The 25,001-nt window shown below is 41.1% G+C and overlaps 1 protein-coding gene across 1 annotated transcript; it reads left to right on the top strand.

The window, feature by feature from the left end:
* Positions 1–1,201: 1,201 nt before the first annotated feature.
* Positions 1,202–24,780, top strand: LOC109409085 (endochitinase). Its single transcript, XM_062860611.1, has 10 exons — positions 1,202–1,252; positions 11,827–12,590; positions 12,654–12,851; positions 12,908–13,201; positions 13,264–13,763; positions 20,656–20,794; positions 23,080–23,110; positions 23,348–23,413; positions 23,471–24,026; positions 24,089–24,780. Exons 1-10 carry the CDS (start codon positions 1,246–1,248, stop codon positions 24,717–24,719), a joined length of 3,186 nt encoding a protein of 1,061 aa, XP_062716595.1. The 5' UTR covers positions 1,202–1,245; the 3' UTR covers positions 24,720–24,780.
* Positions 24,781–25,001: the final 221 nt, after the last annotated feature.

Genomic DNA, 25,001 nt, shown 5'->3' with positions numbered 1-25,001 from the left:
TGACCACTGCCAGCATGGTCTTATTGAACAAAAAATGAACGAATATAATAAGAATAGGTGCGTCAGAGAAAAAAGGAGAAATTTATGAACTAGATAGACTTTTCAGTAGTAAGCCGTAGCGTAATCTGACCGACAGGTCTTTTCTATACTTTTTGAGTAGTCATGTAAAGTCAAAAAAGGGCTAATCCATTTGAAGCAGTGAACAGATATTTATCAAGAACATATGGAAAGTGTATATGTGTAGGTTCATACATATCAGATTTATTCTACTCAATATATGGAAAAAATTGTCTACTTTTCTGACTTAAAAAATCTATCATGAATTTCAGCTTTAGAAACTGTTTTTCTGTTGCATTTAAGAAAGTGTTGCGTTCTAGGTGCTAGAAACTGTTGAAATACCAGGGTGCTCCATCTAACTAAGGTGTAGGATTTGGTCATTAGTTAATGGGTTGGTTCCATATTATCACCTCGCAATAGCTTGAATTCTGCGCGCTTCAAACAAGACAATCAACTAGATATGGAAACCATAAATTCCCATGCTTTTCTTTCGATGATTCTAATCAGTTTTGGAGTTAACCCGACCAATTTTACGTCTAGTTTGCTTTTATCTGAAGGCAATTTTAGTAATATAATGCAATAGCTCAAGGAGTTTTGCTACGGGGGTGCTTAATACCAGGTAACTATGTTCTTCAGACTGAGCGAGTAGTTTGAGACAGACTTCGTTAGAGTTTAACACAATTTATTCATATTATGAGATGTTTCCATGTACTTTATTAGTCATAGAAAAATTAAAAAAATATATATCTTAAGGGTCATATATAGTAGGCACGTCCAATTTTGAAAAATATTTCATGATTCTCAAGTCCTCCCCCTATTTTGATTGGCCAAAAAATAGAAGAGAAAGAAATTTACGACAGTCTCATTTGACCAAAAGCATTATTCCCATTGATTTTGTCCTCAACTTTTTCTTCGATCTGGCCACAACTCTGAACAATTCATCAAAGGCATGTCCACCACATGTCTAAAAGAAATGCAAACTCAAAACAAAACCCAAGAAAATTCGAACTGGAAGAGATAAAACATCACCTGGTGTTCCACCCGCACTCGGCCCCATTTGACGCCACTACTGCAAAGACACTTTTATTCGCGCAGCACCTGTCTGTGCTGCCCCGGCTTAACTGTATAAATACACCTTCCGATCGGCATGGAATCGGTTAATCGCGAAAAGGTCTTCGACCGAACAGGATGGGCGGTAAGTGATCGTATACGGTGTTGTGATCATCCAATTGGCTGCGATTATAAGTGGTGTGTCCCGATAAGGGTCAACGGATTAATGGTCATCGAAGAAAACAAAACAATCGAAAAGAAGTTTGAAGTTTATTGTGCGGATTCGGAAATGGCAAAGTGTTCTCCTCCATTAAGATGGACCAGTGCGAAAAAAAACCTGATTACAAGTGTCCAGCTCCAGCCAATCCAGAAACCAAAGAGAGCAAAAAATATGAATAATTAACGGGTTTTTGCGAAGTGTCCCCCCATGGATTTGAGGAGTGTTAAGAGGGCTGCGTGGTAACGGTACTTTGAAGATTTTGGATTAACATCGACTGCGAAATGTGGGTTTCTGTGCTATAGAACGAAATGTGATCTGGATCTTTGTAGGTCAAACTGGATGAGTGCAAAAAAAAAACAGGCAAAGCTTTTCAGATTTATGATCATGGTTTGATGTGGTATGAAGTATGGTAGTTGCTTGACAAATGCGAAAAATAAATGCACAATGGATAAGAGAGTATCGTAAACAATCTCAAACTAGACAGCTGGCTTCCCCTTTTTTAATTTATGGCTATCAAAATTCTCATCATAGTTTTCCATTCTTTGAATAAAAGTTGTTATAAGCAAAGCACACACTTACAGTTTTACAAAACTTGGCTAATGCTAAGCACGGGCTATTCTTGAGAACTGACGTATGTTTCGGCAAAACCGCGTAATATAAATTAACAATGATTTGCTAACATTTACAATTTTTATATAAGAGCGTTTCTTAGTAAAATCAATGCATTCCTATTTCAAATTTACGATGCTCTGCGTAATGTAGGATGAAAACCAAAAAAATCTCGTAATATATCGAATCCTCTGTATCTTTCTTCCTCTATGTTTCAACTGAGAAATGACCTATCTCTTCAACTTAGTTCAAGGAGCATGTTAAGTTAAGGGCCTTCTGTGCCTATCAATCGTTACAAAGTTCAGTAAGTATCCGGTTCCTTGTTGAATGTCGAGTCAAGTACAAGACACTGAAGACGACCTTACAGTTGAGGTCGTAATACGTATCTGTCAAAGGTTGCAAATTCTTAGTGGAATTTAAGGGAACAGTACTTAACGCGATTTTCTTTTTATTTACAGATATTCCCCCAACAAGCCCAGGTTAATCATCATAAAAATACCTGTTTTTTAAGGAGTATATCATAAATTAGAAGGAAATATTCACAACAGATACTGTAGGAAAAGGATTGGCAATTCTGATTTACTAAAACTAATCATCTTGGACTTTTATCGGAAAGATTAAACACATGTTTTTTTTTCAACTTTCTAAAATTTTTAAATTACGTAAACTGTGGGATAATAGGGTAAAAGCTCCCTTAGTGGAGGTAGTACCAATAGTGGTGGTAGTGGCAATTTAGCACTATTTCGACCAAAAAGCTTGCAAATGACATTTTTAATAGATGCATTATACCTAATTAATATCATTAATTCAGTTTTGTGTTCAAGATTTGCCGGAAAACCTATTTTAAACAATTATTTTCCTTAACTTTTTTGCTCCTATAGTGGTGGTAGTGTTCCTATAGTGGTGGGTCCCATAAGAATTCAATGGGATGCGCCACTATAGGAACCAATGTTAAATTTTACCTCCATAATAGGAACCGTGTACCTATAGTTGGTGCAAGTGATTTATTAGCAAAAACTGAAATAAACAATGGTTTTTACATTTTTCCTAGCAAATTTAAGTGAAAAACTACCGATTAACGTTTTTAAACTTTTTGTTTTGTGGTATTATTAATTTTATTCAATTATGTTACTACAAGCAGCTACTAATAGCACCACTATTGGTACGTTTACCCTATACGATTTTTTATTTTTTTGCGCAAATATATTTTTTTTTCTAGAATGCTCCTGCTGTAGGTAAGGTATATTAATATATTAAGGAAAAAATGCACTGCTTTTTGACGCGATTCTTGAAAATTGAAAAAGGCCATTTTTGAGGAACCCCGTTTTTTATGCTCTTCTAAAGCACGATTACGCAAATAAAAAAATATAAAGTTAAAAATTCGCATTTTTTCATTGAGCATGTTTTCAAATTATTGACGTGGTAGTTCTACCAAAGAATGGAATTGTATAACCATTGAGGATATTTAAAACTGACCGTCAAAATTTAACCAAAAAGAAGTGATTTTCTGTAACTATTTTGTAAATGTTGTGAATTTTTGTATCGAAAATAAGAGATTTGAATGCCGTTATTGAGTGAGATGTACGGCGTACTTAACGGCTAATATAAATTAATATTTTCCTTATTTTTCACCGTACAAACTCTATTTGCTACAAGTTAAAGTAACGCTTAAAATGATTAAAATATGATGATGATGAATATGGGCTTGTTAGGGGAATATCTGTGGTCCAACGGGGCTTCAGGGGATTATCAAAGGCATTTCAGGGAATTCCAGAAGATTTTTAGCTGGTACAGTGTCGAGTCAAGTACAAGACACTGAAGACGACCTTACAGTTGAGGTAGAAATACGTATCTGTCAAAGGATGCAAATTCTTAGTGGAATGCAAAGGAACAGTACTTAATACGATTTTCTTTTTACTTGTTTAAAATAGCTTTTTGTACAGATTGTTTTTTGTGTGGTGTATTCATTCAATCTTATTTTCAATAATACTAAACATTTACCAAATTTTTCAAGGCTATTCTAAACTTGACTATATAGTGGAGATTTTATAAAAGAACCGAAAGAAATAGACCAACCATACTTGGAGTTGGTGTCAGGCCATTCGGCCGAAGGTCATTAGGCCGAAGGCCATTCGGCCGAAGGTCATTAGGCCGAATGGTCATTAGGCCGAATGGTCATTAGGCCGAATGGTCATTGGGCCGAATTGTCATCAGGCCGAATGTTCATTGGGTCTTCTTCTTGCCGTTACGTCCCCACTGAGACAAAGCCTGCTTCTCAGCTTATTAACTGAGAGCTTCCTCTGCAAATGACCATTTTGCATGTGTGTATCGTGTGATAGGCACGAAGATACTTTATTGATGCTGAATCTACTGATATTTTACCCATGAATTTTTCCTTCTTTTAAATATAGGCTGTTCTTTCTAGTATCATTGCTGAAATAGTTTTTGGCGCTGAAACTGCTGATATTCAATTCATAAATTTTTCCTTCTTTAAAACATAGGCTATTATTTCTAGTTCCATTGTTAAACTAGTTTTTGTCGAAAATTGTTGAAAAAGGTAAAAACAACGGCTAACTTTCAATTCGTCCTGATGACCATTCGGCCTAATGACCATTCGGCCTAATGACCATTCGGCCTAATGACCATTCGGCCTAATGACCTTCGGCCTAATGGCCTTCGGCCTAATGACCTTCGGTCTAATGACCCAGCATCCTTGGAGTTACAGCATCCTGAACATTTTCAACTAATTTCCGATACACTCTTTATGAAAGATGCTCTGCAGATATTCCTGAAGAATACTTGCGGTGGCAATTCGCTAGTCTGTCTACACCTGTTAATAAGAATCAGTTCTTAATTTTTGTCGAAAAACTAGCTTGCATTGAGTAGAAAATGAGGAGAATAACGGTTTTTGTTTTTTTTTTCTATTTGATTTTTTGGAACAACTCCTTAAAAAATCTTTGGATAAATAAATCCCTGAGGAGTTCTGAAACAAAACTAACAAGAATTATTTAAACAAAAATTCTTGCAGGAATTCCTGTAGCAAACTTTTGAGGAATTCCAGATAGAACCCTTGGAGGAATTTCCGAAACAATATGAAATTTGCTTTGATGAAATCCTTGGAGGAAATCCTGCAGGAATCATTGAATGAATTACTGTATGAATCCTCTAAAAAATCCAAAATACTTCTTGCAGGAATCTCCAGAAGTACATTTGAAAAAAATCCCGGAAGAATGCTTGGAGAAATTCATTTAAAAACATGAAAGAGACATTTCTGAAGATTTTCTCGTAAAAACACCAAAAGGAATCCTTGTAGGAATTTTTTGGAATCTAAGGAGTTTTTGAAGAAACCGTTGGACAACAATTTACGTCCAACATTAGGGGAAAGAAAAGTGTGCCAGTACCTATTAACGTGGTTCAAAAATCGTTTTCGCTCCTCACCGCTTATTCGATTCATAACCAGATTCTATGCCTTCTCTCAAAATTTGAGCTCATTTGGTTGAAAATTGAGACTGCACCAGCCCTTCAAAGTTTATATGGGAATTACTATGAGAAAACGATGTTTTTCATTCAATAGACCCTAGCATTTCCCCAAGTGCCCTAGAGGATTAGTTGACCCTTGATACTCCTAGATTACTCTATCAGCTACAACTTTGCCGAAGACCGCATTTAAATCGGACGCCTCATTAATTAGTTATCGATTTGTATCCAACTGGGCAAACTTTAGCAATGATCCTCCAGCTTCCCAGTAAGCAACATTGCTGCATATGGCGCCAAAGATAGCACACTGAAATCATGGCTACTATGTTTCACTGCAAAATGCAGTGATGCCCACCGATTAGTTTACCATCATAAGTAACGATTTCGATTGTGGATAAATATCGGTAACTAATTAATGAGGCATGCGATTTGGATGCGGTCTTCGGCAAAGTTGTAGCTGATAGAGTAACCTAGGAGTACCAAGGGTCAACTGATGCTTTAGGGCACTTGGGAAAATATTACGGTCGATTGAATGAAAAACATCGTTTTCCCATAGTAATTCCCATACAAGGGCTTGTGCAGTCTCAATTTTCAACCAAATGAGCTCAAACTTTGGGATAAGGCATAGAATCTGGTTACGAATTGAATAAGCGGTGTGGAGCAAAAACGATTTTTTGAACCACGCTAGTACCTATATGTAAAAGATATGCGAAAACAGTGTAGCAGGGGAAAGGACGCTTCCAAAGATTTCTTAAAGAGTCTGTCCAATATTCATTTGCATATACTTTCAAGAATTGTTGCAGCAATGCCTCGAAGGATTCTCTCCGGGAATCCCGAAAAACGATAGACTTCTGAAGAAGGAACATTTGCATGAATGCCTGAAGGAAAACCTGAAGAATACTTGGAAAGACTCTTTAAGAAATCGTTGGAAGTGTTCATTAAGCAACTCTTGTAAGAAGTAGTGAAGCAATCCTTGGTGTAATCATTGAAGAAATCCATACAAAATCTTTGAGGAGAGCCTCGCGAAATACACGGAGTATTAAGAGTTTTTGGAAAAAAAATCTTGAAGGTATTTTTGGCGGAGTTCGTAAAGGTACTCATGAAGGCATCCCTGAAGGATTTCGTGGAAGAATTCCTGAGGGAATATTTGGAAGAGTTACTGAAAAACTCCTTGACTTATTTTCTGAAGAAATCATTTGAGGAATTCCTAAAAAAAAAACTTTGGAGGAATTCCTGGAAGAATACATGCGAATATTTCAGAAGAAATATTGAGAGATGTTCTCGACCGTTCCCAACGCGCATGACGGAATCATTGGAGGAATTTCCAAATAAATCTTGGATAAACTTAAAATTATAGGATGTTTCTGAACAAATTCTTAAAAGAATTTCTAAAAGAATCATTGACGGAATTCGTGAATGGATCCAAGAAGACATTTCTGTATAAATCCTTAGGCTATCTTTTGAATAATTTTTTGACCATTTCCTGAAGCAATAGGTGAAGGAATCACTTTGGGAATCCTGGGATAAATTTCTGTTGGAATTTATGCAGGAATTCCTGTTAACAGCCTTGAAATATTTCCAGAATGAATCTTGGGAGGCTTCTTTGAATATTTAGAGAAATCAACTGAAGGTATCCTGGTTAACTTGAGAAATCCTTGGAAGAATTTCCAGAAAATGTTTGGAGAAATACTAAACGAAAACTTGGAGGAGTTTCTGCAGAATTCTTGGATGAGGGAATTCTTGGATGAATCATAGGAATTTTTAGAATATTCCGTGGATAAATTGAATTCTCGATAAATTCTCGAGAAATATTGCAAAAGATTCATAAATACATTCTAGTGTTCCTCAAGGAATCCTTGGAGGATTCTATAAGGAATTTTCCAAATAATTCTTGAAGAACTCCTTGGATAAATTACCTGGAGGAACACGAGGAGGGATTTCTGAAGGATTTTTGCAGATTCTTGGAACATTTTTTGACAGAATCCTCGAAGGAACTGATGTATAAAATATTGGAGCATATCATGTAGGAATACTCGGGGGCCTTCCTGAAGGAGTAATTGGAGAACCTCTGGAAAATGTGTTGGAGGACTTTCTGAAGAAATCCTTGGATGACTTCCAGATGGAATCCTTCTAGAATTTTCTGAAGTAATCTTTGAATTTCTGAAAAATTCTCTGCAGAAATTCCACTCATGATTCTAGGATACTTGGGGAAATATCTGAATATTTGCCTGGAGTATCATCAATATGAATACAAATAAGAATCGTAGAGGAAACTCTTGGAGAGATCCCTGAAGGAACACCAAGGAGAAATTCATACAAAAATTACAAGATAAATTTTTTGAAAAACTGAAGAAGCAATCCCTGAAAGTACTCCACAGAATTATATAAGAAATGGGCTCCGAAAACATCTACAGTTAAAATGCAAAAGCGCCACGCAGCGTTAAAATTGCATACTACAGTATTGTTCCGATTTTATCACGCCCCTTTTCAAAAATGCTGTTGGATTTTCTACAAAATCTATACGCATATTTTATATTTTCAACGTTGCAAAACGCGCCTTCAACATTCATCTTAAAGAAGAGGGGGAGCACTTGCTCTCAAATGTAACAGCAAATGAATGAAAAATAATGGACTGACGCGCGGAGGCCGTGATAAAATCGGAACAATACTGTATACGTTTCCACCATTTGAGAGTAATATGGCTTCTCAACATCTTCGCTGACGATCCGGACTATCTAGGACCTTAGGATTGTGAGTTCAAACATGTCAAAATGCATACTACTTAGTGCCACGTAGCGGTGACATTGCGCAAGTACCAAATTTTATACTTTTTGGAAACTTCAAGAGTGATGTATAACTTTGTAAAATGCATATTGATTCGGTCAGGTCTTTGAACTTACTCTACATGTCAGAGCGCCGTTGGCCAGTAGGGCAACATCATCGGCCAAGCCGAACTAGTTCAGATGGTCCATAGGGTAATGGTCGTATTTTGGACCCCTAGAGGAGGTCGTATTTTGGACTCCAGACGAGGGCGAGCTCGATGAGGCCCCTCTAGAGGACTGCTGGAGTACAGTGAAAGCAACCATCAACGACGCAGCCGAGAGCACCATCGCGTACGTGGAACGGAATCGACAGAACGAATGGTTCGACGAAGAGTGTAGAACGGTTTTGGAGGAGAAGAACGCAGCGAGGGCGGTAATGCTGCAGCAAGGGACCCGACAGAACGTGGAACGTTACAAACAGAAGCGGAAATAGCAGACCCACCTTTTTCGGGAGAAAAAGCGCCGCCTGGAAGAAGCGGACTGTGAAGAAATGGAACTGCTGTGCCGTTCCCAAGAAACACGGTAGTTCTATCAGAAGCTCAACGCATCTCGCAACGGCTTCGTGCCGCGAGTCGAAATATGCAGGGATAAGGACGGAGGCCTTTTGACGATCGGACGTGAGGTGATCGAAAGGTGGAAGCAGCACTTCGATCAGCACCTGAACGGCGTGGAGAACGTAGGCACGGAAGCCCACGGCAACGGAAGGAACGACGACGCCAGTGCAGCGGAGGACGGAAATGAACCAACTCCCACGCTGAGGGAAGTAGAGGATGCCATTCACCAGCTCAAAACCAACAGAGCAGCTGGTAAGGATGGCATCGCAGCTGAACTCATCAAGATGGGCCCAGAAAAGTTGGCCACCTGTCTGCATCGGCTGATAGTCAGGATCTGGGAAACCGAACAGCTACCGGAGGAGTGGAAGGAAGGGGTAATCTGCCAAAGGCGACCATTTGGAATGTGAGAACTTCAGGGCGATCACTATTTTGAATGCTGCCTACAAAGTGCTATCCCAGATCATCTTCCGTCGTCTGTCACCTAAAACGAATGAGTTCGTGGGAAGTTATCAAGCTGGCTTCATCGACGGCCGGTAGACAATGGACCAGATCTTTAGCGTACGGAAAATCCTCCAGAAATGCCGTGAATACCAGGTCCTAACGCATCACCTGTTCATCGACTTCAAAGCGGCATACGACAATATCGACCGCGCAGAGCTGTGGATAATCATGGACGAAAACGGTTTTCCTGGGAAGCTGACTAGACTGATTAAAGCAACGATGGTGTGCAAAACTGCGTAAGGGTTTCGGGTGAACTATCCGGTTCTTTCGAATCTCGCCGGGGACTGCGACAAGGTGACGGACTCTCATGCCTACTCTTCAACATTGCTCTGGAAGGTGTGATGCGACGAGCCGGGCTCAACAGCCGGGGAACGATTTTCACAAAATCCGGTCAATTTGTGTGCTTTGCGGACGACATGGACATTATCGCTAGAACATTTGGAACGGTGGCAGAGCTGTACACCCGCCTGAAACGCGAAGCAGCAAAGGTCGGACTGGTGGTGAATGCCTCAAAAACAAAGTACATGCTGGTAGGCGGAACCGAACACGACCGGATCCGTCTGGGTAGTAATGTTACGATAGACGGGGATACTTTCGAGGTGGTGGAGGAAATCCTCTGCGGGCACGAGACATGGACCATGCTCGAGGAGGACCTGCAAGCACTCGGAGTTTTCGAGCGACGAGTGCTATGGACGATCTTCGGCGGTGTGCAGGAGAACGGTGTGTGGCGGAGAAGGATGAACCACGAGCTCGCTGCACTTTACGGCGAACCGAGCGTCCAGAATGTGGCCAAAGCCGGAAGGATACGGTGGGCAGGGCATGTTGCAAGAATGCCGGACAACAACCCTGCAAAGCTGGTGTTTGCAACGGATCCGGTTGGCACAGGAAGGCGTGGAGCGCAGAGAGCACGATGGGCGGACCAGGTGGAGCGTGACTTGGCGAGAATTGGGCGCGACCGAGGATGGAGAGTGGCAGCCACAAACCGAGTATTGTGGCGTACTATTGTTGATTATGTCTTGTCTTAATGATGTTGAACAAATAAATGTATGTGCCCAGCTAATACAAAGTTTTATATAATGTTGATGTTGACCATTTTGTTCGGACCTTTTACGTAGCGAATTTCGGACATTAATCAAGCCTTTCGTAGAGAGTTCTTCTGACGTTATTTTCCACCACTTTAGGCGTTCTTCCCAGTTGGAAAAATACGGTACACAACTTGGGTTTTTTGAGGAAAACTAACGACCGACCGTTTTGATGGTTTATTTTGCACCCCAACCACGGGAAATCACCTGGCGACCCGTCGGCATACAGACCTGTCTGTCTACTGAACATCGCCGGCTAACTCGTGCAGCAGATCATTCTATTGAGGCCGACGGTCTATCCCGAGACACCAGATTACTCTGGGCTCCCGGATAACCAGTTCGGTTTCCGGAAGGGTCGATGGACACTATTCGGACTGTAACCAAAATGGCCGAGATAGCACTTCGAAAGAAGCAAAGGGGAATCCGCTATTGAGCAGCGTCAGCTGGGTCGCCATCGCGTGTACCATTCACCACCTAGAATTCCCAGATAGCTTACGACAGATACTGGAGAGCTACTGTCAGAACATGGTGTTATCCTACGATATCCAAGAAGGAGAGAGGTGCTACAATATCACCAATGGGCTACCTCAGGGGTTCATCATGGGTCCGGTGTCATGGAACGAGGCATATGATGGCATATTAAGGCTTGCACTTTCACCGGACGTAAAGCTGGTTGACTTTGCCGATGATATTACCCTCGTGGTATATGGCTAGTCGATAGAGGATGTGAAGCTAACAGCATCCCACGCGGTTGGTATAGTGGAGGTCGGAGTACTGGATGAGGTCGAGACAGCTGGCAATGGTGTAGTAAGTACATATCGCTACCCCTACAGGAGCTTCAGTCTGATGGGTAGTCTATAGCACTATCTAGAACTGAAGGCGGTAGCTGGTGAAATCTTACCAAGTTGAAAGTCATTCTTCTTTGATACAGGTTGCATTGGTAAACGTTCACGTAAAAAGTCAAACTTGCAAAGCTGTTTAAGTTAAAGGATCAAGATTTATATTTACAGATATTGAGAGTAACTTGCATGGATTCAAAATCTTCGGAAGTCATTGAACGTCGATCATAACTCTTGGTAACTTTCAAAACTACTTTCTCTAGGTGGTCCACTATAGGCACAGGTGTCTATAAAAGGTGCTCTGATATTCTGAAATTGCTTGATCTTATCCCTTGCTGATTTTTTTCCACCGCCGAATGTCACCACGTGACCCTCACAATAGTGACCATGTGTCTTTCTGAGGTAACTTTCGGTAACAATCATCGGATTGCATACGATTAGTAATGGTTGAATTCTCTTTCAAAACAAAAACAATTAATTCAGTAACTTTATCAAGTTGGAAGGGCTACGTATCCACTTACCCATCTGAGACACATTTTTCGTACATTGAGCCCAAACAACCTAAACAACATTCCAAACGAACACTGATCCAAACCTAATTTTAATTCACCTCAGGTACGCGGCAAACGCTTCTTTGTCTGGTGGCGACGGCGGCACTGATGACGACACTGGTGCTTCCGTTTGCGGCAGCGCAAGGTCAACAGCAGGCACGAATCGTATGCTATTTTAGCAATTGGGCCATTTATCGACCGGACGTCGGCCGGTATACGATCGATGACATTCCCGGAGAGATGTGCACACACATTATATACTCGTTCATCGGGGTGGACGACAGCAACTATAAGGTGCTGGTGATCGATCCAGAAGTGGATTTGGAACAGAATGGATTCCGGAACTTCACCAATTTGAAGAGCAAATATTCCAATGCGAAGTTTATGATCGCCGTTGGGGGCTGGGCAGAAGGCGGGAAGAAATACTCACAGATGGTGGCGGTGAAGGAAAGGCGTGACTCGTTCATTGACAGCGTGGTGCAGTTCATGAAGGCGTACGACTTTGATGGATTCGATCTGGATTGGGAGTACCCGGGGGCTGCCGATCGAGGAGGCAGCTTCAGCGACAAGGATAAGTTCTTCTATTTTGTCGAGGAACTGCGAAGGGCGTTCGATCGGGAAGGTCGAGGATGGGAGATCACGATGGCCGTACCGGTGGCGAACTTTCGATTGCAGGAGGGCTATCACGTTCCGGAGTTGTGTGAGAACCTGGATGCCATCCACTGCATGACGTACGATTTGAGAGGCAACTGGGCCGGATTTGCCGATGTGCATAGCCCTCTGTACAAGCGCCCTCATGATCAGTGGGCGTACGAAAAGCTGAATGTCGTAAGTTTAAGTAGTGGCTATATTATATTGACTGTAGATAATCTGATTACTGTTATTTGGTAGAACGACGGAGTTCAGCTCTGGGTCAACTATGGTTGTCCACCGAGCAAGTTGGTTATCGGCGTTCCATTCTACGGCAGAACGTTCACTTTGAGTGCCAGTACAAAGAATCCCACCCTTGGATCATACATCAACAAGGAAGCCGGCGGTGGAGCTCCTGGTCCATATACCAATGCTAGTGGCTTTTTGGCTTATTATGAGGTAATTACTGCAATTCATTTTCATCTACGAGACATTTCTGAAGTCTTGAATTGCAGATCTGCACAGAAGTTCAAGATGAGGAGAAAGGATGGACTAAGAAGTGGGACGACGTGGGTCTCTGCCCGTACACATATAAGGACACCCAGTTCGTTGGATACGAAGACGTAGAATCGCTGCAGCATAAAATGCAATGGATCAAGCAAAAAGGGTACGCTGGAGCTATGACTTGGGCCATTGATATGGATGATTTCCGAGGATTATGCGGCCCGGAAAATGCTTTGATGAAGGTGTTGTATGATCACATGAAGGATTATACCGTTCCTGAGCCTACAGTTACAACCACTCCAAGGGTATTATAACAAAACCATAGACTAAATATCAATGACAAACATTATAATCTAATTCTTTCCAGCCTGAATGGAATCGACCACCATCGACGCAATCTTCAGTCCAAGAGGTTCCCCTAGCTGGAGGACCCACTACTACCACGACTCGTCGGCCAAAACCGACCACAACCGCATCCAAGCGAACAACGCGGAAGTCCACTACGACTACAACCACAACCCCTGCTCCGGATAGCTCGGAAGAAGACGAAGACCGTCAGCCGGAACCAGCGCCGGTGCCAATTCCTGCACCCGCTCCAGCCCCGAGTGGTGGTGACGCTGAAGATGCTGCCGATGTTGACTGTTCGAATGGACAGGACTACGTAGCGTCGGCGTACTGCGCCAAGTACTATCGCTGTGTTCATGGGCAACCAATTGAATTTAGCTGCAAACCGGGTACCGCGTTCCACACGGTGTCCAATGATTGCGATTGGACTGAAAATGCCGATCGGGCCGAGTGTCGCAGCGAGGTGAAAACGGTTAAGGATTTCATGCTGGATGGAAAGGCGGGTGAACAGGAAAACGAGTCGTGAAGATTTGTTTGAATTTCAGTTACTAGGATAGACTGTAGATTAAGGTAAAACCGACTGAGATACTCAGTGAACGAGATTACTGCCGATCGGATTACCGATTAATAAACGATAGAATCTAAAAAAAAGTATTTTTAATGAATGATCTTCTTTACTTTCTTCAGAAAATTAAATATGCTCTTTCCAATGTAGTATCAACCAACTGGTAGTGTAGTGTATTCTTGTACACTTGGAAAAACTCACCGACTTCGATAATGTTTTACCGAAATCTCAACCGTTAAATTTTTTTTACAGGAAAAAGTCGATAAAGCTTGCAACCTCAAGCTTATAATCGCACCATGCTATGGGGTGAGGGTTCGATTCCCGCTTCGAGCGTTGAAACTTTTCGTGAGAATAGTTTCTTCCCCGTTTCAACTGGTGCATGCTCCGTTGTCCGTTGTCTAATGTTAAGTTTAAAACAGTCTGTACAGCCGAAAACTGAAGACGTTGTCCGTGTCTTTTAAAAAAAAACGAACTTCGTTAGAGTTTGATAGATAAACGATAAGATTTTACCGGAATTTGGTATTTTTTTACAGAATTTCGTTAAAAACCCGTTACCAAACGCTCAGCAGTTGAGATTTCGGTAAAAATTACCGAACGCGATTAGCTGTGTATACTCCAAAAAGTAATCACGTCAAAGTTATGTGAAAAATGACGTAAACACTCGTGATTTCCTTGGTCCGATCGGTTTTACATGATTAATTCTTACATGTAATTAGGTCAGCTAAAGGTAGCAGGTCACAATGGGGTGATTTTCATGCCTAAAAAATATGAGTGATATTTCATGGTGAGTGACTGACATTGCGCTAGAAAACCGATAGTCTTTGTTATTTGAAAACTGTTATTTTGTGAAAACCCGGATAAGTTCCTATTTTGAATTAATTTTTATATACATTTAATTTTCCTGTGTACTGTATTAATTTCTTTCAGCGAACTTTCATTCATCGCGCAAACAATGACATAACAGCTGCTGCGTACGAATAAAGTGACAACAAAGTAAGCAACAATGGCCTACATCTAGGTACGATGCATATGATAAATCTTGTCAGTTTCATGTGTGTTTTAATGATTTATATTCATAGTCATGAATTTATGATATCGCTCGCCATTTTGCGTCAATAAAATATGGATTATAAATGATAAATACTGAATTATTCTGTAGAATCATGAATCATGCTTCCAAGTTCATAGTGCTAGAACCTCATTTGCCATTCTCCCTCAACAATTATTTAAATCGTAACGCTGTGATTGTATTACGAAAAAAGAGTCATGATATCATGACCATTTTCTATGGTGTATTTTTATGACACTTTTTAAAACACTTTTTCACGAAATCATTCATTTGGCCAGTTTTAGGTACTGGAGTTTTTGCTCGTGTTGGGTTTACGAGAACATAATATGTTTTCAAGACTTGGAACTGACTAATAACTTGGAGAATGATCAAGTGGATTAAAAAGGCAAGGGATGCTTTTGCGAGTGTTCGATGACGTCAAGAAAGCTGCTCTTTATCCGCGAGATATTGCATCCAACGAATGAAAGCACCTAAACCTAAAGAGAGAAAAACGAATTCATTGCACATGAAAAGACAATACCGACACCTATTCAAGTTCAGTTTCAATCAGTTCATCATCAAAACAACACAACTTACATGCCACGATCGAACAACCTTTTTATCTGTTGGTAGTTTTTAAGTATGAATAAAATTAAGTCGATTTAATGATGATGATTAACCTGGGCTTTAATGTTGTAATGCGGAATAAATGTTTGTGTTGTGTAAAATATTGCCTAACTTAAAGAGTATTGTGTTGTTCTTTGCTGTGCATGCATCGCTCCTGTAAGGGATGAGTATGACAGCATAATCGATCGCGTTCGCTATTGTCTCGCGTGAAAATCAAAACAATAGATTGTATCGTTTTAGCGATAGGTCGACGGGTGCTCGAATGAATGATTGATGATCGGTGAACAAGCTTTTGTTTTTCTTTGAAAGATGCAGTAAATTCATCTGTTAGTTTAGTTTAAAATTATCCTTTATATATTTACTCAACAAAACTGCAAAGTTCGTCACTTCAAGTGTCGGCCAAATTTTTCAATTAAATTTGTGTTTAAAAAATTCTCCTGTATTTTTGTGCAGTTCGGCACCTTACGGTGCTGGCCACACTGATTTGATCCGTAATTATGCGTCAGTATTTTGCCTAAGTTTGTGCGGTCCGTCACTGTTAGTGTCGGCACAATATTTTGTTTCAATATATCGATTTCATGGCAAGTAGCATATTGGTTCACCAGTGCTCTCAATTGCGAGGTGACGCAAAATCTTTTTCATTCCATAAACTTTAATTTAAAATGTTCATGGTCTCACCATTCTTCCAAATTGTAAGGTGACACATTTGTGTGTATACTGTACGGTTGCATGGATCGCATCGCTTACCAAAGTGTATCCCTGATCTATGTAACTATCAATCCCTCCCTACTAACAAAACTCCTTCCCGTGACAACTGTGGAGGGTCCAGTAGTACATACAACCTCTAGTAGCAACAGTTGTCGAACTAACATTCCTTTCCCTTCCTCGGTAGACCGTAAGGACGTGGCCAGCGCCGTTATTGACCCAATAAAGTTTGAGCTCTCGAAACGTGTTCATTGAGGATGGTGGCAAATCCCAAGCCCCAACCAATTGGTTCTCTGTGCAATTTCGCTAGCTCAGGTCAATCACGGAGTAGCAACTACGAAGTGTACGGTCACCAATGCTCATGCTCATGCTCATGTAAAATATTGCCTAACTTAAACAGCGAGTTATAGAATTTATATAATTTACTAGAAAAAGTATAAGACTCGACAAAATATACAATGTGAAACCGATATTGCAAAACGCCAGTGAAGCCTGGTGTGCATCACTGGACAACACTCAACGGCACTTCCGTGCATGATTCCTCAGTATAGTTGAAAAATATTCACTGAACATCTAGATCCTGTCATTTCGTCCAGATATTGAATTCCCTTAAGTTCACCAAGAGAGTGAAACCCAAATGTTAACGCATCCTTACGCTAGCTTATCCAAATGTGGATCGATTTTCATCTAATAATCACTTCAGTAGCCCAGATTTTAACTTATGTGTTACCAATGGATCACTGAAGCAAAGTTCAGTGTCAGTTTTTGAGCGTCAGGAGCTTAAGATCATCGAAGATTGAACCACGAGCTCGCTGCACTCTACGGCGAACCTTCCAGGGGTACCAGGAGGTTTCAAGGTTTCAAGGGAGTTTCAGTGAGGTTTGGTTCCAAGCCATTGTAAGGCGTTTCAGGGTTGTTTCGGAGTTATTTCTGTTTTAATGGCGATTTAGGCAGCTTCCCAGCGAGTTTCATGAGAGTTTGAGGGGGGTTTCATGGTTTAAAGTGTTTTCACATGTTGATCAGGTGGTTACAGAGGGTTTGGGGAGGAGGTTAGTGATATTTCTAAGAGTTTCAACGGGCTGAGAGGAGCTTTCCAGAGTGCACCAGGGTGTATCATAAGAGTTTGAATGCGTTTCAGGGTTCAATCGAAGCCCATGTGATTTGAATCTTATTCGTCGTATAGCGAGAGAATACTAATTACACTAGTTACACTAAGTCACCGCGACCAAAAAGCACCCAGATTACCAATAAGCATTTAAATAGGCCGTATTCCAGCTTAAAAACTGCATTATATCATGGCAGTTCGACTACTAAGTTGCCCTATATTAGCATTTTAAATGCCGTTAAAAATCTGACAGTCGTTATATAGCATTTCAAATGCACGATGTGTTTTGGTTAACAAGCATTAAAACTGCTGCTTTATTGCCATAAAACTGCCAAGAGAGATGAGTGATGCTAAAATTGCTACAGACTTTAACTTTTCAATTTATGTGCCACGACTGTAGGACCCATTATTATTCAGGTGTCCTATTATTTATTGCTGAAAACGAAGCAAATCATTGGGAGAACAGATGTTTTCCAAAAAAAATCCATGATTGGTTTCTTATGCCATCGTGTCTCATGTAGTAGATTCGACTATTAGCACTAGTCCGAGCCTTTGTCCGGGACACAGTAACTACCGGCGTGGTACTCAAGCCTTAAATAGATCAAAAAATCAACGCACATTATCTGATAATTTATAGCTTATCCTGTAGCGCAGATTAGCAACATCATCAACCAGAGGATCGAAAGATCGGATCTCAATTTCAGCTGGATCAGCAAAGAACAACAGCCTCAAAAGTTGCAGAGTGGAAAGTGAGAAATACATATATCAAAAGAGAAAGGGATATAAAGCGGCTGAAATGAGCAGGGGGGAAATATTTTTGTTTTAGGATAGGAAGAATAAGCATTTAATCAACCGTATATTGGGTCAAAACCTGCATTCAATTAGCACTTATGGCGCATATACGGCAGATTAGCATTTAATGACCTACAGTAAAGGCGCATAAAGAGCTGAATGAATGAAATTTTCACTGCTTATTTGTTACCTGGTATGTTCTCCAACTCAGAAAACAAATAAATTCTAATGGTAACATGACTTTAAAAACTAAAACATATGCACTGAAACGACAAAAACAAACTACTCACAATAAAATAATAATAAAAACTATCAAAGTCTTGTAATCAGAGAAAATAGATAGAGATTCGAAGAGTGAACAGCCGCCTGAGCGGCAACACTTTTACTGTTTTGATTTCATCACTCGGGTGTTGGCAACTGCCGTTGAGCAGATCAATCAACCCGTCAAAGGAAGTGCCAATCTCGTATACTGCATCAGAAAAAGATGTATGGCGGCGATTCATTGACTAGGCATTATCAAACTGATATTCCAAAATGGAACAATTTTCGTAAATTCAAGGAATCAAAATTAATAACACTGTTATTCAGGATACTAATTTTTTTTTTGATGAAAATACACATTTTTTAAATGATTGCAATACTCATCTTTACTTAAACGGCAATCGTTAAAGTTTGTAGATTTGTTCAATAGGATACCAGTTTATTTTTTGGCTACACACTGCATATTCGCTTCTCTACCTATTTTTCTGCTTGTAACCAAGACGTAATTTTGGTATTTGCCGTCGGTTTATCAACAACATCAGATGGCAAAACAATAATTTTTATTTATTTATATTGAAAAATTATTAAGTTTTCAACAATTCGTTAGGAAATATTGGAAATGTTGGGACACGCTGACTGTAGTGTATTCTCCAATGATTACCTGATCTAATAGTCACAAGATATTATTTCTATAAAAATTTCTTTTAAAATTTGGGTTCTACAGTTGAAGTTCTGAAAATGAAAAGATACTAAGCATGATGAAACATTCTGATCGCTCGGACTCCCCGGGATCCGAGTGGTAAGTCCCACTCCAAACAATCCACCCTCCACCACGACACCACGATCAATCCGGTCGTCAAGGAGGAAAGAATGACCCCGTCACGAGCACTCACACAACATACAACCGAAGGAGAACATCAATAGTTAAGGTGAAACGGGACGCCGTGTTATTTTTCCTATCTTGCCTCTCTTTCTAACAATTTGCCTCGCGATTTTGAAGATGGTAATCTCGAGTTCTATCGCACTGAAGATGCTGAAAAACAATCAGCATATGCACTGCAAGTGAGCATACACAGTGATAGATTTTTGTTGCAAAATATGAAGTAGAATCTGAGATTACCATCTTAGTAGCAACAGAGCAATGGCGGATATTTCCCCGACCGTCCCGTCCGCCCTTAACCTCCTGCAACAGTCGGGGCGCCGTCCAACCGGAAGCCGGAAGGGGACCGGCATAGACGGGTCGACCTCGGCGCCGGCAGGACGATGGAAGCAGCAGAAACCGAAATCCAAAAACTACCGGGAACGGTGGGCACCTCGGACCTCTCGGGTTCCCGGGATCCGAGCGGTAAGTCCCATCCCCACTCAACCTCAAGGCCTACCCCAACGAACCTCGAACCAGAACCCCCGGTGGGCCCCCTGGGCCCTTCGGGCTTTCCTGGGACCCAAGTGACAAGTCGTACCGCAAAACGATCCTCCAAACCACCACGAACCACCAGCGGGCAGAGCCCCACCACCACGGAACCACCAAACCACAAAATTACACAGCGTAACAAAAATTAACTTTTGGTCTGTCTCAAGAGCAAACTAACGTGTCTCTGACAGATTTTGGTCCGCTGAATCCGAATCCAGGCTCAGATTTGCTCCAACACGTCACAATTATGAGCTATACCTCAATTTATAGGGCAAAATATGCGATTTTGGGCTTTTTTGACTGCAAGCCATTAAGCAAGGAAATATTTTTTTAAGCAATCAAATGGTTAATTGGTCAATTAACATCTAAATTAACGACTCATGCAAAATATTTCGTTTTACCAAATCGAATTTGATAGTTTTAAGCGATTTATGTTAGGTACGGTATTTCCCATACAAGTCACCCTCCAAAAGTTGCATGCAAGTTTTCATACTAACATAAAATGCTTAAATCTATCAAATTTGATTAGGTAAAACGAAATATTTTGCATGAGTCGTTAATTTAGATGTTAATTGACCAATTAACCATTTGATTGCTTAAAAAAATATTTCCTTGCTTAATGGCTTGCAGTCAAAAAAGCCCAAAATCGCATATTTTGCCCTATAAATTGAGGTATAGCTCAAAATTGTGACGTGTTGAAGCAAATCTGAGCCCGGGTTCGGATTCAGCGGCCCAAAATCTGTCAGAGACACATAAGTTTGCTCTTGAGACAAAAAAATGTTGCGCTGTGTTATCAATACCCCGGACCCCCCGGCATCGCCGGGACTACATCGACCCTCAAGGTCGGACACTGTAGCGGAAGGAGATCGGCAGAAATCAAACGCCACAACGATCCCCAAGGTCGGACATCTATAACCTCCTGCAACAGTCGGGGCGCCGTCCAACCGGAAGCCAGAAGGGGACCGGCATGGACGGGTCGACCTCGGCGCCGGCAGGACAATGGAAGCAGCAGAAACCGAAACCCGAAAACTACCGGAGGGCACCTCACTCAAAAAACGAATTTTCGATAGAAGGCTCCGAGGGTCAAGTCACATATACCAATCAACTCAGCTCGACGAATTGAGATGATGTCTGTATTTGTGTATGTATGTGTGTATGTATGTGTGTATGTATGTATGTTTGTGCGCAAAATAAGTTCACTCACTTTAAAAGCACTTCCCATTGGCCGATTTTTCGGATAGCTCAAATCGAACCGGAATTTTACCGTATTGTTTGCTATTAAAAATGGTCCGGATCAGTGACGAATTTTGTGCGCAAATTAACACTGGAGACTAGAAATTCCACGATGTCAACCCAACATTCAAGATAGCGGCCCTATATTCAAAATGGCAGCTCCAAATTCAAAATTCAAATTCAAAGTGGCTGTTACATAGAGTTTTAGGCTCTGAAATCATGCAATATAGGGTATATTTGGTATGAGGAAGATGTCTGGAGTCCAAAAATGTCGACCAGAATATCCAATATGGCGGTCTAAAATCTAAGATGGTGGCTCCAAATTCAAGATGGCGGCTGTTTAATTGTGTTTCAGGCTCTAAAACCACACAATATGGGTTTATTTGGTATGGGAAAGATGTCTGGAGTCCAAAAATGGCGATTAAAATATCGAAAAATGGCGATCTAAAATTCAAGATGGCGGCTGAAAATTCAAAATGGTGGCTGTTAAATGTCATGTTAGACCTAAACCATGCAATACGGGTATATTTGGTATGGGGAAGATGTCCTAAATCCAAAAATGGTGACCATAATAACCAAGATAGCGGTCTAAAATCCAAAATAAAGGCTCAAAATTCAAGATGGGGGCTGTTTATTGACGTTTTAGGCCCTAGAACTATACAATATGCAAGATGGTGGTCCAAAAATGCCGACCAATATATCCAAGATGGCAGTCTAAAATCCAAGATGGCGGTGACCATAATATCGAAGATGGCAGCTCCAAATTAAATATGGCGGCTATTTAATGGTGTTTTAGGCTCTAAAACCATTAATATACAATATACAAGATAGCGGTGTAAAATCCAACGTGGCGGCTACAAATTCAAGATGGCTGTTTAGGCTCTAGAATCATGAAATATGGGTAAAAATATCCGGAGTTCAAAAACGGCGACCGGATTATACAAAATGGCGGCTTTTTATTGGAGTTTGAGGCTCTCTAGAACCTATCAATATGAGTATATCTGGCATGAAGAAGAAGTCTGGAGTCCAAAATGGCAACCAGAATATCCTAGATGGCGGACTTATATCCAAAATGGCGGCTGGAAATACAAGATTGCGTTTTTTAAGAGTTTAAGGCGCAAACAAAAAACCAGATAAACGATATGATTTTTGGTGTTATGAAATGGATTTTTGTTAAACGTATGAAAGTGCGATATTCATCAACATGTTACTTGAGTTTTGTCAAAATAGGGTTTCGAAGGCACGAGAAAGGCACCATCATCGCTAGGTGGATTGATTAGGGTTTTTCTTTGAGTATAACGCCATTTTATTGCGTTACTATGTCTTGGTGGTCAAACAAACAAAAGATTCTTAAATTACGATTTCTACTTATGACAACTTCGGAAAACGTTGGTCAGAATTCAACATTTTGAGAGGGAAAACAAATAAATTATTCAAGAAATTTTAAAATTTTAAGATGAAATTTGAGTGGCCCAAACAATTTCTTAGCAAATCCGACGAATTTTGTGATTTTGCCCAATTGTTAGGGTATTTTTTCAACGTTTATTATTTATCATCCTCCCCCTTGACGAGTCAACGATCACTGTGACAAAAGAAGAAAATGAGATTTGTTCCAGCCTAAGTGCACGAAATAAGTTTGATTATTATGTATTATTATTTATGTAGCTGAAAAATGATAATTTAGTAAATTTTCAAAATGTTATAGATATCGAAACCCAATAATTCCCGGGCATCACCAATGATGAAATTTTCTGATTTCGATTAATTTTGGGTTGGAGATCCCGATTATGGAATAATGTGAATACCATTGGAAAACCCAATTTATCAGGCCAAACTTTTAATTTGCCTCAGCACTCACATTCGTTCTCAACGATCTTTTTCGCAATTTGTAATCAGTGACCATAAACAATCTGCTATAAAACATAAATTCTCGTGAGTTTCTTAGACTCTTCAAACGTGTCTCAAGTGGAGAGAACTCGCTCCAGTCGGAAACTCCCCAATCCCAGAGTATTGCCCAAACTCGCTCCCGCGAGTACGCACAAACGATCATCGCTTAAAACAGCCGGTCCCGATCGATGCCGGCCACAGTAGGATCTCCCATCGGGCAAGATGGAGCTTAAGGGTAAGTGGAACCGCAAACAAGTTTTTACCTACAGTTACATATCGCGCTGCTCCATTAACGGGCGGTTTGTTTACAAACGATAACCTGATACACTTCGGTAGCCGGTCAGACGAGATAGTTTGCGGAGCTTGTTTTTATTCAGGTTTATGACGAAAAGGGGAATCCCGTTGCTATGCTTCCCACTGTTTACTGCTGGAGTGATAATGACCTTACCCCTTCGCTCTCTATTTACGACAGATAATGTGATGCTGTTTATTACGGCTGTATTGGCTATGGTTGCATCGGTGAGGGCAATCGATGATGGTAAGTGAGATGGGCGATCAATGAATGAAAGTTTTTAAATATTTGAAAACTTGTTAGGTCCTTCTCGCCGAATGGTATGTCACTACACGACCTGGTCACAGGGCCGATCCGGAGGAGCATCCTACCGTGTGGAGAATGTACCGGGAAATCTGTGCACACACGTGGTTTACAACTTTATCGGAATCGATGAAGATACGTACAAGCTGGTACCGCTACAGCGAGAGATCGACATCGTACAGGACGGGTTCGGGCGGTTCGTTGATTTGAAGAAGACCTATCCTGAGCTTAAAACGACCATCGCTGTAGGAGGATGGGGGCACGGCGGGGCAAAGTTTAGCAAGATGGCTGCCTTCAGGGATCGAAGGAAGATCTTTGTGCAAAGTGTGGTGAACTTCTTGGAAGAATATGGCTTTGATGGGCTGGAAATTGCGTGGCTTTATCCGGGCAATCCTGAACGAGGCGGAAACAGCAACGATAAAGACAACTTGATTTATTTGGTGGAGGAGCTGAAGCGAGCTTTCACGTCACGAGGTCGAGGATGGGAGGTAACGGTTCAGGTACCGTTGGATAAAGCCAGGTTGGCCATCGGATACGACATCGGAGATTTGTGCGAGTAAGTTCAATTGTGCTTCAATTTTCAAACTAGTTCCAAATGATTACACTTGTTAATTTTAGTGCTGCCCACTTTGTCCATCTCATTGGCTACGATATGCGAGGATGGTGGAACAATTTCGCCGATGTACATAGTCCCATGGCTGATCGTTCCCACGACGTGGGCAATTTCCGTGGAATCAACGTACGGGACGGAGTTCAACACATGCTGTCCAATCGTTGTACGCCGGGAAAAATGATATTGGGAGTTGCGCTGTTCGGTAGAACGTACACCTTGGCCAATTCTCAACAGAACAGTATCGGCTCACGAACGACAGGTCCAGGACCAGCCGGCACTTACACACACGAAGCCGGATATCTCGGATACTGCGAAATTTGCCGCAAATTCCTTTCGCGTTCGCCAATAGCACAATCGCCCTGGCCAAAGTTATGGGATGATGTTGGCCAGTGTCCGTACACCTACCGGGGGCGCGAGTGGATCGGCTACGAAGATGAACAATCGCTGCAGGAGAAGGTTAACTTTGTCAAAGAGAAACAGCTGGCCGGAATCTACGCATTTTCACTGGATTTGGATGACTATCTGGGTGACTGTGCGAGTGAGCCCTATCCATTGACACGGAAACTGTACGAATATATCAAAGAAACGAAAGATTGCGGAAATATCGGAGGATTCTTCAACAGAGATGAGTGTTGAGGATAACATTTGAAACGAATATTCGATGAATTTCAGTACTTACAATAAACAAACAAGGTTATATTTAAAGATATTAAATGCGTGATGACAACTATTAATCGCAACTCACCAGTGGGTTGCCAGCGAAATTTAAGTGACCAGCGGAGCTGGTACCTTGACTCTTCCAAGTTGTATCGTTACCCTTCTGAAACTTCTTGTTCTTCTTGATGGCTCTACGTCCCCACTGGGACTTGGCTTGCCTCGCTTCAACTTAGTGTTCTTTGAGCACTTCCACAGTTATTA

The sequence above is a fragment of the Aedes albopictus genome, chromosome 1, assembly GCF_035046485.1.
Source record: "Aedes albopictus strain Foshan chromosome 1, AalbF5, whole genome shotgun sequence".
NCBI classification, from domain to species: Eukaryota; Metazoa; Arthropoda; class Insecta; order Diptera; family Culicidae; genus Aedes; species Aedes albopictus.
The sequence above is the reverse complement of the archived record's forward strand: the minus strand, read 5'-3'. Positions and strand labels throughout refer to the sequence as shown.

Bases quoted from the DNA above. Each gene is read 5' to 3' on its own strand.
- LOC109409085 (XM_062860611.1), top strand. The intron at 20,795-23,079 runs GCACCTCACTCA...CGGCCACAGTAG, and splicing joins AACCCGAAAACTACCGGAGG to GATCTCCCATCGGGCAAGAT. The intron at 23,414-23,470 runs GTAAGTGAGATG...AAAACTTGTTAG, and splicing joins GGTGAGGGCAATCGATGATG to GTCCTTCTCGCCGAATGGTA.